Here is a 17,076-nt window from a genome sequence, read left to right on the forward strand (position 1 = left end):
GGCCAAATAATAAGGTAAACTAAATTTGCCCTTAAAAATAAGGTAAAAATAAATAATTATTTTTAATTTTTGGATGAACAAAAAGAAATGAATAATGCTAAAGCCTCTAAAGGTTCTACTAAGATTTCTATCAAATGTCTCACATGAATGTGGAACATAACTTACACCATGTGAATTTCATGTGAATCCCACACCATGTGAAACCTTTGATTAAAATTTTGATAAAACTTTTGTGATTCACATTTTTTAAAAGAAATATCCAAGGGCTTGATTCAAACAATCAATGGGTTAGTGGTATATTTATTCCCCATTTAATTCCCTGTACATATTTTAAAATTTAAACACTGAATAACAATCCAACAAATAATGTCAATCCAGCCCTTATTCCTCTCATAATCCCCACAACCAAATAGGGCTTGGAACACAAAACAAAGCAATGCAAATGAAAATGAAAGTTACACCCCTTCACAGAGAGCTGAAAAACTTGGATAGCCTCTCTGTTACCGACTCCTGTGATTCAACATCATCATCCTCAATATCATCATCATTTTCATAAACCAAATAAATTCCATACTTTTTCAGTACAATCCCATTATAGTATGGTCTGGGGCTGCGAATTCCCACCTGTATCTTGTCACCTTCTTTTAACATTCGAACAAACGAATGGTCCTGAAATCGGCACAAGTAGAGTTGATCCTCATCGGTATCAGGAATTCCCCTCAAGTCGAGTACTGAAGTGAATTTTTGCTCATTGAGTCTGATGATCTTCACTTGAATATCCATTATTCTTGGAAGTTCATGTATGAAATTATCCTGATTCTGCTGGTCAAGAGAGACAACAACAGCTACAATCACGTCCTTTAGTTCACGGTTTTTCGGAGTTGAGAAACTGGGTATTTCCGGAACAAACCAATTTGGAATTTGGCTCCCTGGAATGCCCAAATAGTGTATATGCTTTAACAAAACCTGCATTTGAAGAAATAATCCATAAGAAATAAATAAATAAACTGGCTTTTTTTGGGGGTCTGTTTCATTTTGTAGGTTTCATTTTTCGTGTTTCCAATAACCAAAACTTCAAAAGTTCAAAACACGCATCATTTTCATTATTTTGGTGCGAAGCCATTTTTCAAAATTATAGGGAAAAAAGTAAAAAATGAATTGCTATCGTAATTTTTTTTTTTCAAATAAAGTTTTCAAAAACAGTTTGCCTATGTTTTTCTGTTTTTGATAATGGCAAAATAGAAAACAGAAACAATACCAAACGTGCAAACAGTGTGTGTGTGTGTGTGTGAGATAGAGAGAGAGAGAGAGAGACCTTAGTAAGCCTTCTATTTACTGCTGCAAAGCTTGCAGTGCAACCAGTTGTATACAACCATCTCAATGACTTCAGGCATTCAAGGCCAGGAATATCCATCAATTTCTTGCAATTTGTCAGCTGCAGGTCCTGCAAACTCTTCAAATTTGACAAGTCAGGTACACTTTCCAATGCAGTACAGTTTGCAACATTCAAATGAACCAAACGTGAGGGAAGTGGAGAGAGAAACTTGAGCTGTTTACAATGGTTCAAAAACAAACTTTTGAGAATGGAAAGACCCCTCAGGCTAGACGGGAGGCCGCAAAAATTATTGTGACCAAGATTCAACGTCTCCAGTGATGTCAACCTCTCAAAATTATCAGGAATTTTGCCAGATAACTTCCACCCAGACACATCCATTTCTTCCAACATGGAGAGATTAGAAAATGATGCTGGAAGAACAGGACTGTGATTATCTTGTGCAGCCAAGTCTTCGGCCTCAGGCTGTCCGGGATGTGACCGTTTTGCCATATTCAATGTTCCTAAGCTTGAAAGCATCCCGAGTTCTTCAGGTAATTCTGTCACAGCGGTTCCTGTCATCAGGCAGTAACGCAGACTTGTCAATCTTCCAATGGAAGATGGTATTCTCTGAAGAAACTTGCAATTATTCAATCTCAGCCTTTCAAGTCTTTCCAACATGCCTATGGATTGTGGCAGCTCTGTTATGACAGCATCATCTAGATACAAGGTAGTGAGATTCAACAAGTTCCCAATTGTGTTTGGTAAGGATCTAAGATTCTTGCAGTACCCCATCTCAAGCTTTTCAAGAGCATTCAGGGCACCTATCTGATCTGGTACTTCTGTGATTAGTGTCCCTACCAACCGCAGCAATTTTAAAGATGCTAATCCTCCAATAGAATCTGGCAATTCACTCAAAAATCGACAACGTTCAATTGCAAGCATCTTTAGATTGGATAATGAACCTATAGTAGTTGGCAGTTCCCTAATTGAACTAAAGTTGAGAAACAACTCAATTAAAGATTTGAGATTGCCAATAGAATCTGGTATTGAAGTCAATGAACCACATCTGCTCAAACTTAGTTTCTCAAGATTTGTCAAATTTCCTATAGAATCAGGCACTTTCTCCAAAGTAGAGCAACCATCAAGGTCAAGCTCTCTTAGTGAACTCAATTTCCCCATAGTAGGAGGAAGTTGTTTCAATGACAAGCAATTTTTTAAGCTGAACCTTTCAAGTTTCTTCAGGTGGAATATAGAATCAGGTAGATTCACTATTGCAGTGCGATCAACGTCAAGCTCTCTTAAGGATTTTAATTCACTTAGTTTTTCTGGCAATGCTTTCAGTTTCAAGCAACCAGAGAGGATGAAGGTCTCAAGATTTTTCAGTCCAGAGACATTCCTTGGGAATTTCTCAAGGCTCCGACAATCTTTCATGTTCAAGTGAGTTAATGTACTCATGTCACCAATTGATTTATGGATCTTAACCAGTCCTACGCATCCCTCAAGAATAAGTTTTTCCAAGGGAAGCCCGGATAAATCGGGGATATGTGTAAGATAGTAGCATTCACTGAGATTCATAACAAGCAGCTTCTTGGCCACCTGGTTCAACAAGAAAGTGTTTCTAAATATTATACAACATACGTGAAAGTGCCACAGAGAATAGAGTACTAAATTAAGCTTATTATATTCAAGCACATTAGGATGGGAAGTAGTAATCATTGCAGCATACTTTAAAGAGATTAATTTTTTGAATGAATTAAGGTTTGAGAATGCTTCAGCAAGGACATCATTAAATGTAATCTAAAGAACAAACAACGTGTAAAAAAGTTTCAGTTCTCAGATCGTCTTCCGACTTCAGCCAATTTAAAAAGATTTGATGGTGAATCGTGATGCATACCAATTACACATTAAAATTCATGAAAAAAATATAAACACATAGTTGCAGACTATATAGGAATAATGTCTAACAAGAATATAAAATTTAAAATGCACTCTAGCAGTTGATAGTAATTAAGAAATTAGTGGAATTGCATCAGACTGCACCTAAAACAAAAGAATTCAGATTTTTTAGATATATTATTTTAGTAATTTCTTAAAGCATGAGTTGGAGCATAAATGCCACCAAAAATCATTTGGACATGCAAACTATGAACTCGATTTTTGCTGATATTCAGAGGAAAGTTTCCTGAGAAGTTTTGGACCTGATATATCCTGTAACTGTAAGAATCAAATCAATTCTCAATTTGGCTACTCATAACACTCACCCTGTTTCTGTACCAATGCCATCGCTTGTGATCCCAAATTTGCACCATGTTGCTTTCTGAGAGATCAAGGACAGCAAGACCCGGACTACAAAACTCAGCAGGAAGGGTTTTTAAAGGGCATCCTTTCCATTGAAGCCACTTTAATTCAGCACATAAGAGATTGAAACTTCCATCCAAATTCACATAATTAATTTGAAGAAGCCTTAAGTTGACCATAGGTTCAAATGCTTTAGTGCTATGTATCATATCATTCTCCTTTTCCACACAATCACCAAAATATTTCTTGTATAATTCCTTCAAGTATGCAATTGCAGAAGCCAAACCAGGCCTTCTTTGAAAGTTCATCCAATAGATTTTTTCAGAGCTTAAAAAATCATGATTCTTCTCAAAGTTGAGGGTGATGCCTTCAATGCTTCCTGATCCCTAACATTAATCAAATGAGATTATCGATTCATAAGTAAAAATGTTAACAAATAGACCAGAATAATGGATTGCTAACATAACAAAAAGATGTTCACAAATGTAACTACAGGAAAAAATAAATAAAAATATTAATGCATAGGACAGCAACTGGCAACTTCTTTTCACCTAAAGTTTAAATGCACTAGGATCAACAATACATAATATTTTGCAGATGACACTTAAAGCAAATATATTGCATATCTCTATGTTTTTTTGGCAGTTCACAAAGTAGCATCCACCACCTCATTGTGTCAAATAGCAAAATACTCTCAAATTATGTTACAAAGTGTTTATAATATGTAATCCATTTTTCTTAATTGCTTTCTCCCTTCTAGAATAAACTTCAATAATTTATAAAAGTAAATTTATCAAAGAAAGGGGTTGATGCATATCTGTTAACTATATCATCAAAACAACAGAATAAAACAGGATATCATGCTAGAACCTATACCTTCTTATTCTTCAATACTGTCATTATTTCATCATGATCCCAAAGTCTAGTACGTTTACCAGGATCTCCATGGCTTTCACTTAGAACAATTTCTCTTCCCATGTCTCTAAGTTGATCATGCATCCACAAAATATTGTCATCAATGATCTTAATGAGAGATTTAGCCACAAGGTCAGTCATTGCTATTTCAGCCTTAAAACCACAGCCTTTGAAAATGTCAATTGCATCTTCTCTCTTCATTTTCATATTAACGAAGAAACAAGCAATGTCAAGAAATATGCACTTCACTTCTACATCTAGCTCACTAAAACTGATCTGTAACACATCTTGAAGTTCACCGGGACGAATTTGTTTCAACTTTTTCAATGCATCTTCCCGTTCTCTTATACTCCTCTTATAAAAGAAAAAAGAACCGAATACTTCCAGAGCCAAAGGTAGTCTTCCTGTAAGTGACACAACTTCCTCAGAGAAACTCATGAGATCTTTGCTAGGTTTCTCTCTCCCAAACGCATGATAACTAAATAGTTCAAGTGACTCCGGAAAAGTCAGCTCATTTACCTCGTAGAATTCTGTCACAAAGTCCTCACGTAGAACTCCCTTATCTCTTGTGGTGATAATGATTCGACTTCCTTCATAAAACCAATCTCTCCCACCAGCCAGCGCATTTAACTGGTTTACATCATCAACATCATCTAGAACAACAACCACTGGCTCTTTGTGAACGACCTGCTTGATGGACATGATACCACTACTTACCTCATTTACTTTTGGGGGAGGACTTGAGAAAAGGTCACCAAGAAACTTGCTTTGGAGAGATGTTAAACCATTATGCAATCGTGAATTTTCTCTAACATTCGGAATAAAGCTACGTCGTTTGAAGTGAATGACAAGTTTATTGTAAAGAGCCTTGGCAAGGGTGGTCTTGCCTACCCCACCCATTCCATATAATCCCAATACTCGAACACCATTAGCTTTAACATCTACCATGATCATCAACTTTTCAAGACGAACATTAAGTCCAACTGGATGTTTAGCCACTCCCAAGGGAGTATTACTCAATTTAGTCAAAATTTTCTTGAGTAAAGACTGGATTAACAGTGGCTCTTCCCTGCAAATAAACACAAATTATCAAATTAGCTAGGAGGATATACAAATATGAGAAGGAAAGATTGTCAATAAGGCAAAAACTAGAAATTTTGAATCTCTAGTAATAGAAGTTGGTATTAAGATGAGATGTATCCTATCATCCTATTCAACTTGAAAGCAATGGTGTCATTAGCATAAATGTAAAGCTAGAACTTTTTATTGCTTGGAGCGGTTGGGAATGGCCAGACAATATCAAGTCCCCACTGTGTGAAAGGCCACAAGCTAGTGAGTGGGGTTAGATCCCTGGCCTGCTGTTGGATTTGGGGAGCAAAAGTTTGACACTTTTCATTTTGCACATATTTTCAGCCGTCACTTTGCATGAATGGCCACCCATACCTTTGAAAATTTGCTGAATGAGCAAGGGACTCATCTGACTACCAAAGATACCTCATGGATCTCAGAAAGGAAGACTTCGACCACACTTGAATGCACACAATTTAAGTACTAGAAAAGGATTTCTTATAGAGTTGTCGAGTTGGTGAGAACCAAAACCTTGGAACTTTGTTACTTTGTTTATGTGCCGCCCTTTTATCATCACTTGGCAACTCATCACTTTAAAGAAATGCTACAATTGGGTAAATCCAGCTAGGTCGTAGATTCGCGCACAAGATTTCAAATTGTATCACTTCATTGCCGATGCTTGGCCTGGGCAAGTACTCAATTAGGATAGGTCTTTGCTTGCCAGAGCCCATAGTTGAGGCTAGTCCAATGAAAGCATCAACGAGACTATTGCTATCCGGGCTACCTATTGCACCTTAATGGATTTGTGAGTTCTCCTCGGGCTCTTTACAGGTACTTGATCATTCTTTTATCTCTTGCTTTATATTCCTCGGACAACTAATTCACAACTAGTTGTGAGTCACTATTGACCAAGAATTTTTGTGCACTTATAAATATGGCCAGAAGTGCCTTGGATTCTGCCTCATTAATTGGGTTGGGAAACCAAATTAATTGCTTGCTCAGTAACTAGCCCCACTATAGATACAAACACAATTTGTGCGCTAGAACCCCAATGTTTGATGCTCCATCAACAAATAACTCTCACATGTCACCAATAAAAAGCTTCCAAGCTTCTGATGCAATTGGCCTCCTAGCTTGGTTGTCAAAGAATTGACAGCTAAGCTATTGTTTCAATTCCTCTCATCGTTCTAGGCATGAACTTCGCAACGAAATCAACGACATGTGCTTTGATTGTTGTGCGTAGTTGGAAAATTATGTCAAATTGATTGAGCTCCACCACCCATTTTGAAAACTTTATGGAGAAAATTTTCTTTCAGACCAATGCTTTTAGCAGAAACTCAGTACTATGACCATGTTGGCTAGAAAGCAATGTACTAGCTTTCTAGATGTCATTACCAATGTGAGGGCCAACTTCTCTAGAGAAAGGTACCTTGTCTCGTCATCCAGGAGGGACTTACCAATGTAGTAGATCAGTTGGTGGTGTCTCCTTATCAAACAAAAATTGCTAACGGCATGCTAAGTCACTACGAGATATAACTCTTTGTTTGCTTCAGGTGTGGCCTAGAGAGGTGGGCTTGCCAGATAACACTCTAAATACTCCAATGCTCAATTGCATGCCTTTCCCCATTCGAACTCGGATTGCACTTATCAGATGAGCAATTGATGAATCTATTAAGTGCAATTATAATACCGGCCAACTTTTGTACCTTGCTGGCCTTCCTATGTGCTTTCAACTCCTTGACAGTTGAGATTTGTGCTGGATCTACTTCTATACCTTGATAGGTTAGCATATATCCCAAGACCTTCCCTGGTCATACTCTGAAAATACACTTTGAAGCATTTATGTAAAGTTTATGGGACTTCAGAAGAATGAACATCAGGTCCAGGTCGGCAAGCTAATTCTTTGCTCTCTTACTTTTTACCACCATATCATCTATATAGGCCTCCATTCCATTCCCTAGGATATCCTTGAACAGTCTAGTGACCATCCTTTGAAAGGTTGCCTGCATTTTTTAAGCAGAAGGGTATCACTTTGTAGCAATAGAGGTCTCGGAACATGATAAAGGAAGTTTTTTCCTCATCTAGGTTGTGCATTACTTTTTAATGATAACCATGATAGGCGTCTAGAAAACTCATTCACATGTGCTCGGCCATCACATCCACTAGTTGTTCTATCCTTTGAAAGGGGAAGTTGTCCTTTAGGCAACCTTTTTTCAAGTTTGAAAAGTCAACACATAGTTGCCGCTTTCCATTCTTCTTGATGATGATCATGTTCGATAGCCACTTAGGGCAATGTACGCCCCTGATTGAACCACCCTCTTGAAGTTTTTCAACTAGAAAGCACGGATACGGATATGAGGCACGGATACGATACGATACGGATACGGCGATACAACAAAACTTAAAAAAGCAAGATACGGGTACGGCTAGGATACATTTGTAAAAAATAAAAAATAAATAAATTATTAGCAGTAAGTTACACATAAGCTCAAGAATGTTGAGAAACCATAGTAACTTTATAATGCAAAATACTAATCTTTAAGAATTAGGTATTAATTTAAGCCAGTAACTAATTTAGTTTCAAAATTTTCAATAGGCCTTGCAAATATTTTATTTCAATATCAAGTCTAATATGTTGATATTATAATATCAAAACAATCCACAATTTGACCCTATGCTTTTTCCTTTTGCACTAGTCAAAAATATTCTATGCAAGTTTATTTGCTTATTTATTTATTGATATTTAATTTTACTATTGTTATATTATCTTATTAATGCTTACTTCTATATAGTTATAGGGAACATGCATGATACAATGAAGATATGTCAATTTGATGAATTCTATTACTTTAGCTTACTATGTTATTTTTATAAAAAAGCTAACCAAAGTATTATAAAAATATTCTATTTAACCTTGCAATTATATTATATTATGATGCTATGCAAGAAATGATACAATTCTAATTTCGTAAAAAGAGTAATACGGGACTTGGAGCATTTGATACTTCAAAATTAATTAAGAAGTATCCGATAATATGTGACTTGGAGCATCCGATACTTCAAAACTAAGTATCCAATACTTCAAAATTAATGAAAAATTAATTAAGAAGTATCCAATACTTTTAATAAGTATCTGACACGTATCCATAAGTATCTAAGGAGTATCGGTATCCGATACGGATACGATATGGATATGTCTTCCTATTTGAAGTATCAGTGCTTCATAGTTTTTCAACTTCTTCGATTGTCGCGATGTGTTGTAGAGCTGATTTTCTACTCTTTTGAAAGATTGTCTAAGCAGATGAGTTAACATTCAACTTATGACAAATGAACCATGGGTCCACGCTAGGTGTTTCATATTTTGTCCAAGCAAAAAGTTTGATGTTTTCCTTCACAAACTCGATCATTCTGTGTTTCTCTTGCCCAATTAGTGATGAATCAAGAAAAAAAGAACTTTTGTAGATAATCTTGAATAATTCATACTTCCTCGAAATCGTCTCCTACTTTCTCTATTTCCTTGGATCCCATATCCTCTAAGACTAGCCAGTCCAGTACCTTAATCATTTGCACTTTCTCAGTAGTTGCCTTTGACTTGTGTGCAACGATGAAGCATTGTTTGGTAGCTAACTGGTCTCCAAAAAATAGATCACTTGATAGTATTGCCTTTGCCCTCACGTCCTGCAACCACCCTCGTCCAAGAATAGCATTGTAGGGCAGAAAACAATTTCACCACCAATAACTCTACCTCCTTTGTAACTATTCTTGCTGGGACGAGGAGCGTCACTCATGTCAATGGCCATTCCGGCTACAAATGGAAACTAACCAAAGGCATTGGGTCAGGGACACATTTTTTTGGGTCAGGTCGAGCTTTTTGAACAAGTCAATGTACATAATCTCCACCGAGCTTCCTCGGTCCACCAAGATTCTTTTGATATCAAATACTCCAATTCTAAACATAATGACTAATGCACCATTATGTGGGTGTTGCGCTCTCTCTAAGTCTTTCTTGAAAAATTTGATCCCGTACACAGTCCCACTCCTTGGTTTCTTTGCCATAGACTGATACCTCGTTTGGCAAATGACTTTTTTAGTCAAAAAGCCAAAAAATTACTAAAAAAGTCAAAAAGTCAAAAAGCAAACAACCTATACCAAAAAGTCAAAGATTCCTTTTTCTCTCTATTTTTTGCACATCTTTTCGTAAAAAGTCAAAAAATCATCCTAAACATACTAGTTTTTTTTACATCATATTTTAGCCAAAAAGCCAAAAAGTTACTAAAAAAGCCTGTTCCAAACGAGGCCTTCTGCATTACTTCCAAGAGATAAGAAACCCATTGGATCTACCCCTCAAGCTCGTTCACCTGATTGGGCTCAATTATCCCATTGAATGGCATCGATCACCACCTGGGAGAGAGGTCATCTTCTCTATTAGGTTGTCGAGGTACCTCCCCTGGCCTTGTCTTTCCAACATCAAGTACTCTTTAGGTCTCGTCATGGACTAAATCCTCGAGATGGTGCTTAAGTGTAGGGATGACAATTTTATCACGCCCCGCTCCGTATCTACCTGTCCTCCTCTGCGCGAGTCTTCCCCACCCAATAAGGAAGCATGCGAAGTTGGGTTTTCCTCCTCCTGCCCGATTATATTTATTAAATATATTTATCTATAATATATAATTATTTTTAAAAAAATATAATAATAATAATAATAAACCTTGCCTCGTTGCCATCCCTACTTGAGTGCCTTGCAGCTCTCTATGTCATTGTACATTTCCCAGTATGTAGTCCATCAAAGGCTTTAGACGGCACTTTCTCATTCTGAGCAGTGCATCCATCTCGTTGGTAGTCTTAGTATTGGTCATAAATCAAGTAACAAATGTCTCTGAAAGTTGCTTCCAATTACCTATGCTCCCCTAGAGTAGTCTATCAAACCAACTCAAGTCACCCTCTCCCAAACTTGAAGGGAAGATTGCGCACATTAAGCATCATTCTTTCTATGCACTGCCATCACCTGATAGTAATGCTTAATGTGAGTATAGGGATCAGTCTTACCATCTTACATGGTAAACTTCAGTTGAGAGAACCTGTTTGGTGGGTTTGCCTCCTCTATCTCTGTCGTGAATGGAGTGCTCAGAAGACAGGCCAAACTCATGTTTGTCCTTTTTCAACAATATTTGATCTTAGTTGTCTGAAACCTTGCCTCTGCTCGTTGATCAATCAACTCCCTCAGGTCAACGCACTGGATTTGCTAGCACCAGTTCACTGCCCTAAGGATGGAGCTCATCTTAATGCATTGGTGGATGGCCGATAGTTGCTTACGTCCTTTGTTGGTGGATTCCAAGTTTGTGATCATTCTTTGTTTGAACGGGGCCTCCTCTCCCCCTGAAAAGATATGGTGGTGCTCCGCCATTGAGACTTAGAATCCCATGCATTGTGAGAGCATTTGTGGTGCTTCTTGGGTGCTCTGCCATCCTTGTGCTTCCAAGTCTGCTCTTAGACACTATATCTCCAATTCTGAAGAATAGAGAATAACATTCCTCTGTTGCAGACAATCCCCTATATGGCGGGCAAACATCCCAACATGGTGGCTCTGCCTTCTCCGACCATCTCTCTTTGATCTTCATGGCGATGACCTCTCCTTGGAGCATCGCATAGGCTCCACCTTGACTAGGGCCAATGGAAGCTTATGTATGACCTTTACAGGTTTCCCGTTAGACCCTAGATGTAAGTGGTTCATTCGTTGCCATGCTTTGAAACTAGTATTCAGACCTTTATCCTCACAAACAACACTAATTGTGTGGGGATGAAATCCATATGAAGATGGTACTGGGGACCAAACATTGATCCCAAGCATTCCAACAATCGAGAGAGACCTACAAGGAAGCAAAACGTAAAGTTGCCAGCCAGAGTGTGGCTGGAAAGTCCTTTCGGTGCAAGAATTAACCAAGAAAGGGGATAGAGCGAGGAATTAGGAATTTTGAATGCTTAGTTAATAGAGAAAAATAAGGCCCTTTTTGTTGCCTCTACGTATGTTTAAAGGAGTCTCTTAGCTTTGCCTCCAAGGCAAGTATAGATACACTATTTTGACCAACCATAAGACTTCGGGGCTTGCAAGCCTCCCGATGATGAAACGGCAATTACTTCATCTTTAGAATGATTAAGGTTGTTTGGAGTTGCTGTATAAATTTGTTTTAGCCAAAAATTAACTTTTTGCAAACTTTATCCCTAGACCTGTTTTTAGCCAAAAATCAACTTTCTAACCCCGAGAAAGAGAGGGAAGCCCAATTGTTGTTTGATCAAAGATATTTTCCAAAATTAGGGGCCGAATTTATTAAAAACATCGATCGGAAAGCAATTTGGCCTTACTTGGGCCACAAGCAAGCCAAGGGCATGGAACCCCGCACTTGTGCATGCATGGATGGCACATGTACCAAGGAGAGTGGTGCGCACGCACATGAATTGTGCGTGCACACATCCAAGCGTGGCTAAGCCTGTTTTGGAAACTCAATCTTGGCGCATTTCTGGAGAGAGGCGATGAGGGGAAGCGATGGGAAGCCATAGAGTGCTCCAGAAGCTTCCCCTCTGCTTATAAAAGGGACCTTTCCCCTTTCCTTTCAAAGGTTTAAGAATTTTAGGAGCTTTCAGTGAATTTTGAGAGCCAAACACTCCCCTTCTCCTCTCCCTTGGCCTTGACTCCGAAATTTCCCTACCCATAGCAACTCTAAAACCTTACAAACATTCTAAGGACTGAAGAACTTGGACCCTAACTTAAAACCTTTACTTGAGGGAGGCTTGCAAGTAAGAAACTTGACTTTGTTATTTCTCAGCGTGCTCTTCAGCTTAAACAAACCAGCAGGTAAAACTCTCATATTTTATTTATTTCAGTACCTATTCTCTGTTTATTTTCAATTTTCAAGCATGTTAGGATTCTAGTCCATCATAGTATCATGCAGTCTCTTTGTTTAATTCACTTCCTTATCTCTTCTTGCATGTTTTGTTTATTTTCTTTAGAACATGTTTTAGGGTTTATTTACTCATATAATAAGCATGCATAAGCCCAGTTTGAACATCATGTAGTTCTATGATATTTCCTGCTTTTTTCTTATTATTTGCCCTTTTATGCATAAGCATCATTATAGTAGCCTCAAACCAGACGTAGGATCATTCTTGTATGTATTAGCTGCATATTAGGTCATATTTAATTTATGTAATGCATGAAAGACGCGTAAGTGGACATCCGGGTAAGTTTTTCTCCATCTCCATAGCATGTGTTTGCCATTTGCATTGTCCTATTTAATAAATCAAGTTAAATACTTTTTGGTGCAAAATTGTATGTTTTGAGTGATTTTCTATGAATATTATTTATTTGGGTAAATTACAAATATACCCCTTGAGATTTGTTTAAAATACAAATCGTCTCATGTGGTTTGGAAAATTACAAATACCTAACCTGTCAGAATTTTTTATTTAACAGAATTAATTGAAAAAGTGAAATTTCTAACTGTTTACCTATACAATAATAAAATCATCTCAATTATTAATTGAAATAAAATTTTAACATTATTAAAAACTGTTAATTAACTTAATGATTTATTAATAAAAAGGACCTATTTGTTATGAAATTAGAAACCGTAGAAGACATAATATAATTTCTAGAACCACAAGGGTAATTTGTAATTTAAGTAAACCTCAAAGGGTGTGTTTGTAATTTACCCTATTTATTTTAGTTTAGGAGTATGGCCACAAAATGCTAAATCCACTCTTTTTTTTTTATTCAAAATCAATGTTTTATTAAAATGTGACTTTATTCTTTTAAACTAAGATAGATGATATTCATAAATATTCAAGTCACAGTCATGGGGTTAGTAAAGGTTTTTAGGTCTAATAATGAAGTTTGTTAATAATTAACCATTAAAATCATAAAATAAAAAGTTAATAGAGACCAATCTTAAGATTGGGCGAACAGGGATGCTATCATTCAATGAATCTTCCCTTTTGTACCTAAGCTCCCGAAATCTAAAAAAATTTCTGATTATGATAGATCAGTCTTTAACTTAGTTTTCATTGTTAACGGTTTCTTAATTTCCCTTTAAAAATTAAGCGGCTTAACTCCCCTTTAAAAATTAAGTGGCGACTCTCTGCTATTAAAAACGAGCTGGTACAACAATTTGTGTGGGAAGGGGCCTTAGACTCGAAAAAGACAGGGCGCCCACAACAAGCTTTGTTTACGTGGGATAAATTTTTCATGTGTCCGCTTTCCAGAACATGATAATTCATATGATATGATCTCCATTATTTTATATGGAATATTCGAGTTGATCCTCTTTCCTTTCACTATACCAGTGGTTGATTATATTTTACGTCTTCCAACGATCCAGCTCTACATGACCTCTTGAGGGTCAAATACCTATTATCCTTATCTACCTGGTTAGACCATAATACCTATTATGCTTATCTACCCGGTAAGACCACGCTACATTGGGTCCAGTCCATATACACACATGGTCACTCCTACTTGGCAAAGCCCGTGCACTGTCACGCCCAGGCTATGTTTGCCCGCCTTGATGTGTCTTGCTATAGTTTCACGAAGTAGGGGCTTGGTTCTACCTTAACTTGCCCTGGACTGATCAAACACCTGGACCAACTCATGTTAAGTGGGAGAGCCTTCTAGTACAACTGGGCCTGGCTTGCACTAGCTAGGTCTAACCCACATTAAGTACCAAATAACTTTTCCAGAAAACAAGAGCTAACATTGCACAAAATTAGTGTTGAAGAACTTTCAGTTAAGATAAAGACAACAGTAGATTTTTTAATGGAAACTCAGACTATTAAAGAAAATGATAGTGGCTCCAATATTTAAATGTTTAGAAGCAACTTAAAGAACATTAAAATACTTGTACAAAGTTATAAGAGGACGACCAGCTTATAATTAAATAATTTCCTATTTGAAACAAACAAAAATGAGCCTTTAAGCAAGTCAACTACTCATTAGGAAGCAGAAAAGAAAAAGAAAAAATGCAACTAAGTTAACTAATCGCCTAAATATTATACATGCCATGCCACTTCCATCTGTATTACTTCAAATGCATCATTTGAATTTTATTGATGGTCAAATTTCAATTCAACCATTTTTTTTTTTTCTATAAATTAACCATCAAATTTCCACCAATTAACACTAGCAACAAATTAAAAAATATACAATTATATAATATGCTTCACATATGGGTGATAAAAGAACCAAACGGTTGGCGCTCGACTCTTATTTGGCACATTAAAAACTCAATGGAAACTCATTGAGCTCAGTTTATTAGATAAATAGTCCAATCTCAAACATATTTTGAAGGTCATTAAAAATTCTGAGTAAACTGATGGTTCGAGCTCGACTCTTATTTGGTTCATTAAAAACTCATTGAGCTTAGTTCGTTAAGTAAATAATCCAATCTCGAACATATTTTGGAGCTCATTAAAAATTTTGGATAAACTACCAATAGACCCTAATAGTTAGACTTAATTCCGATCAATCAAGTCCTATAGAAAATAAGTCATAGTAAAATCGTCGCTAAAAATAATTTTTGTGACAATTTTTTACATGTGTCTAAAAATTGACAATTAACGACTTTTTTTTATCATGATTTTAATAAATTATCTCTAAAACGTATAATTAGTGATTTTTTTCAAATTATCACTCAAAGGGGAAAATTAGTAACATTTTTTTGTGAGGATTTTTTAAAATTGTCGTTAAAATTTATAATTAGCGACATTTTTTGTGCCAAATTTTTAAATTATCGCTGAAAATTAATAATTAGTAACTTTTTTTTATAGTGTTTGATGAAAAATATCATAGGACTTATTAGACAATAACCTATGAGAACTTAGGCCTCGTTCGGCAATATCACTTTTTAGCCTAAAAGTTAAAAAATCATTAAAAAAATTAAAAAGCCAACCTGTACTAAAAAGTCAAAAATTCCTTTTTCTTTCTATTTTTTGTATATCTTTTCGTAAAAAATCAAAAAATATCGCAAACATATTAATTTTTTTTACATCATATTTTAGCTAAAAAATCCAAAAAAATCTAAGGGGTTGTTTGGAATGACCTAAATAAGTGTACTTTTTGTCTTTTTACGAAAAGATGTGTAAAAAAATAGAGAGGTGATGTGATGAAAAAAAATAAAAAGATGAATTATATTAGAGTTGCCAAACTTGACCTTACTAAAAAAAAATATTCCTAAACGAGGCCTTACACTCCACCCTAAAATTTTTAAACCAGGCTTAAACAATCACTTGCTCGTTCTATTCAGCCCAATAAACCTAAAACTATATTAAACTAGCTCAACAAAAACTAGTTTAAAATCTACTTCAAAATTTAACGAATTAAAGTTTTGCTTGAACAATTAACTGTTTGGTGAGTCGTTTATCACACAGATACTACTCAATCACAAATAAGCATTTATATAAAATATGCATGTACAAAAATGTATTAATATACCAGACTTTGGTATCCCATCCAGCAATTCCACCGGCCTTTTCCATGGCTTTTCGCCATCTCAAAACCCTTTCAACTCCGAATTCAGATTCTAGGTTTCGCAGATCCTTTTCAAAAGGCTCGGTCTGACCCCGAACGTGGGAGGGATCGACCTTGTAAAACACCGGGAGTAACAACCTCCCGCACTCTATGATCTTAGCAAGCTCTTCAAGGCACCGACACGAAGAAGCATAGTTCTCCGATATGACGGCGATCGAAACGCCCGAGTCTTCGATTGCCGTCAAGCGGCTCGGAGAGATCTCATCGTCCCGATCCGACCTTTCCTCGTCAAAGAAGGCTCGAACGCCGTTGCGTACGAGCTCGGCGTAGAGGCGGCCAGTGAAGTTGTGACGTGTGTCCTCTCCTCTGAAGCTCAGAAAGACGTCCCACCTGAACCGAAACGACGGCGTCGACGAGTCGTCATACCCATCTGCGGCCATTCTTTTGGCCCCGGACACTACAGCGATGGCGGTAAGAAATGGATTCCCATTTCACCCAAAAGCCATTTCTCTCAAGGAGGACGGCACTGTTTGGGCCGTGGCTTCACCACCCGTCCCGTTTCAATAATTCGGATGGTTTGATTTTAATTTCCAAAAAATATTTTTCAAAAATTTTTATATTTTTATTTTTTTATTTCTAGCCACACTTAATATAAATATATTTAAAAATTATAATATTTTTGAAAAAATTTGTAAAAAATTCATTAAATATAAAAAATAAAAAAACTTTATATATTTTTTATATTTTTGTGTATTTATTAATTTTTAAAAATATTTTACTATTTAAATACATCTAAGTAAGGTACATCTAAAAAATTTTAAAAAATTGCTTCAAATTTTAAAAATATTCACTAAAAATAAAAAATAAAAAACAAAAAAAAACTCAATTTTCAGAAAACTAAAACCAAACATACTCTTGTTGAGTATTTTGACTATTTTATTTACACAAAAACAACAAATTTATC

At 36.3% G+C, this 17,076-nt stretch overlaps 1 protein-coding gene across 2 annotated transcripts; it reads right to left on the minus strand.

Annotated features, from left to right (window-relative positions):
* Positions 1–267: 267 nt before the first annotated feature.
* On the minus strand, positions 268–16,718 carry LOC114272877 (uncharacterized). 2 transcript variants are annotated; one of them, XR_014344320.1, is made up of 6 exons: positions 16,077–16,718; positions 4,490–5,597; positions 3,577–3,999; positions 1,576–2,911; positions 1,316–1,444; positions 268–966 (listed from the first exon to the last, which is right to left on the minus strand). XR_014344320.1 is itself a non-coding variant. In XM_028214582.2 (5 exons), exons 1-5 carry the CDS (start codon positions 16,550–16,552, stop codon positions 466–468), a joined length of 4,104 nt encoding a protein of 1,367 aa, XP_028070383.2. In that variant the 5' UTR covers positions 16,553–16,718; the 3' UTR covers positions 268–465. The 2 variants fall into 2 exon arrangements, 1 of the variants encoding a protein (XP_028070383.2); XM_028214582.2 differs by having other exon boundaries at positions 1,316–2,911.
* Between the last annotated feature and the right edge of the window lie 358 nt (positions 16,719–17,076).

This window comes from Camellia sinensis, chromosome 11, assembly GCF_055761805.1.
Source record: "Camellia sinensis isolate YWXY chromosome 11, ASM5576180v1, whole genome shotgun sequence".
NCBI lineage: Eukaryota > Viridiplantae > Streptophyta > Magnoliopsida > Ericales > Theaceae > Camellia > Camellia sinensis.

What these genes read in the sequence shown, in the direction of transcription:
- LOC114272877 (XM_028214582.2), bottom strand. Translation starts at nt 16,552, where the DNA reads ATGGCCGCAGATGGGTATGACGACTCGTCGACGCCGTCGTTTCGGTTC. An exon ending in GGCATTGGTACAGAAACAGG is followed by an intron (nt 2,912 to 3,576) that starts GTGAGTGTTATG and finishes TTGTTGAACCAG; the next exon opens with GTGGCCAAGAAGCTGCTTGT. An exon ending in TAAATAGAAGGCTTACTAAG is followed by an intron (nt 967 to 1,315) that starts GTCTCTCTCTCT and finishes CTTCAAATGCAG; the next exon opens with GTTTTGTTAAAGCATATACA.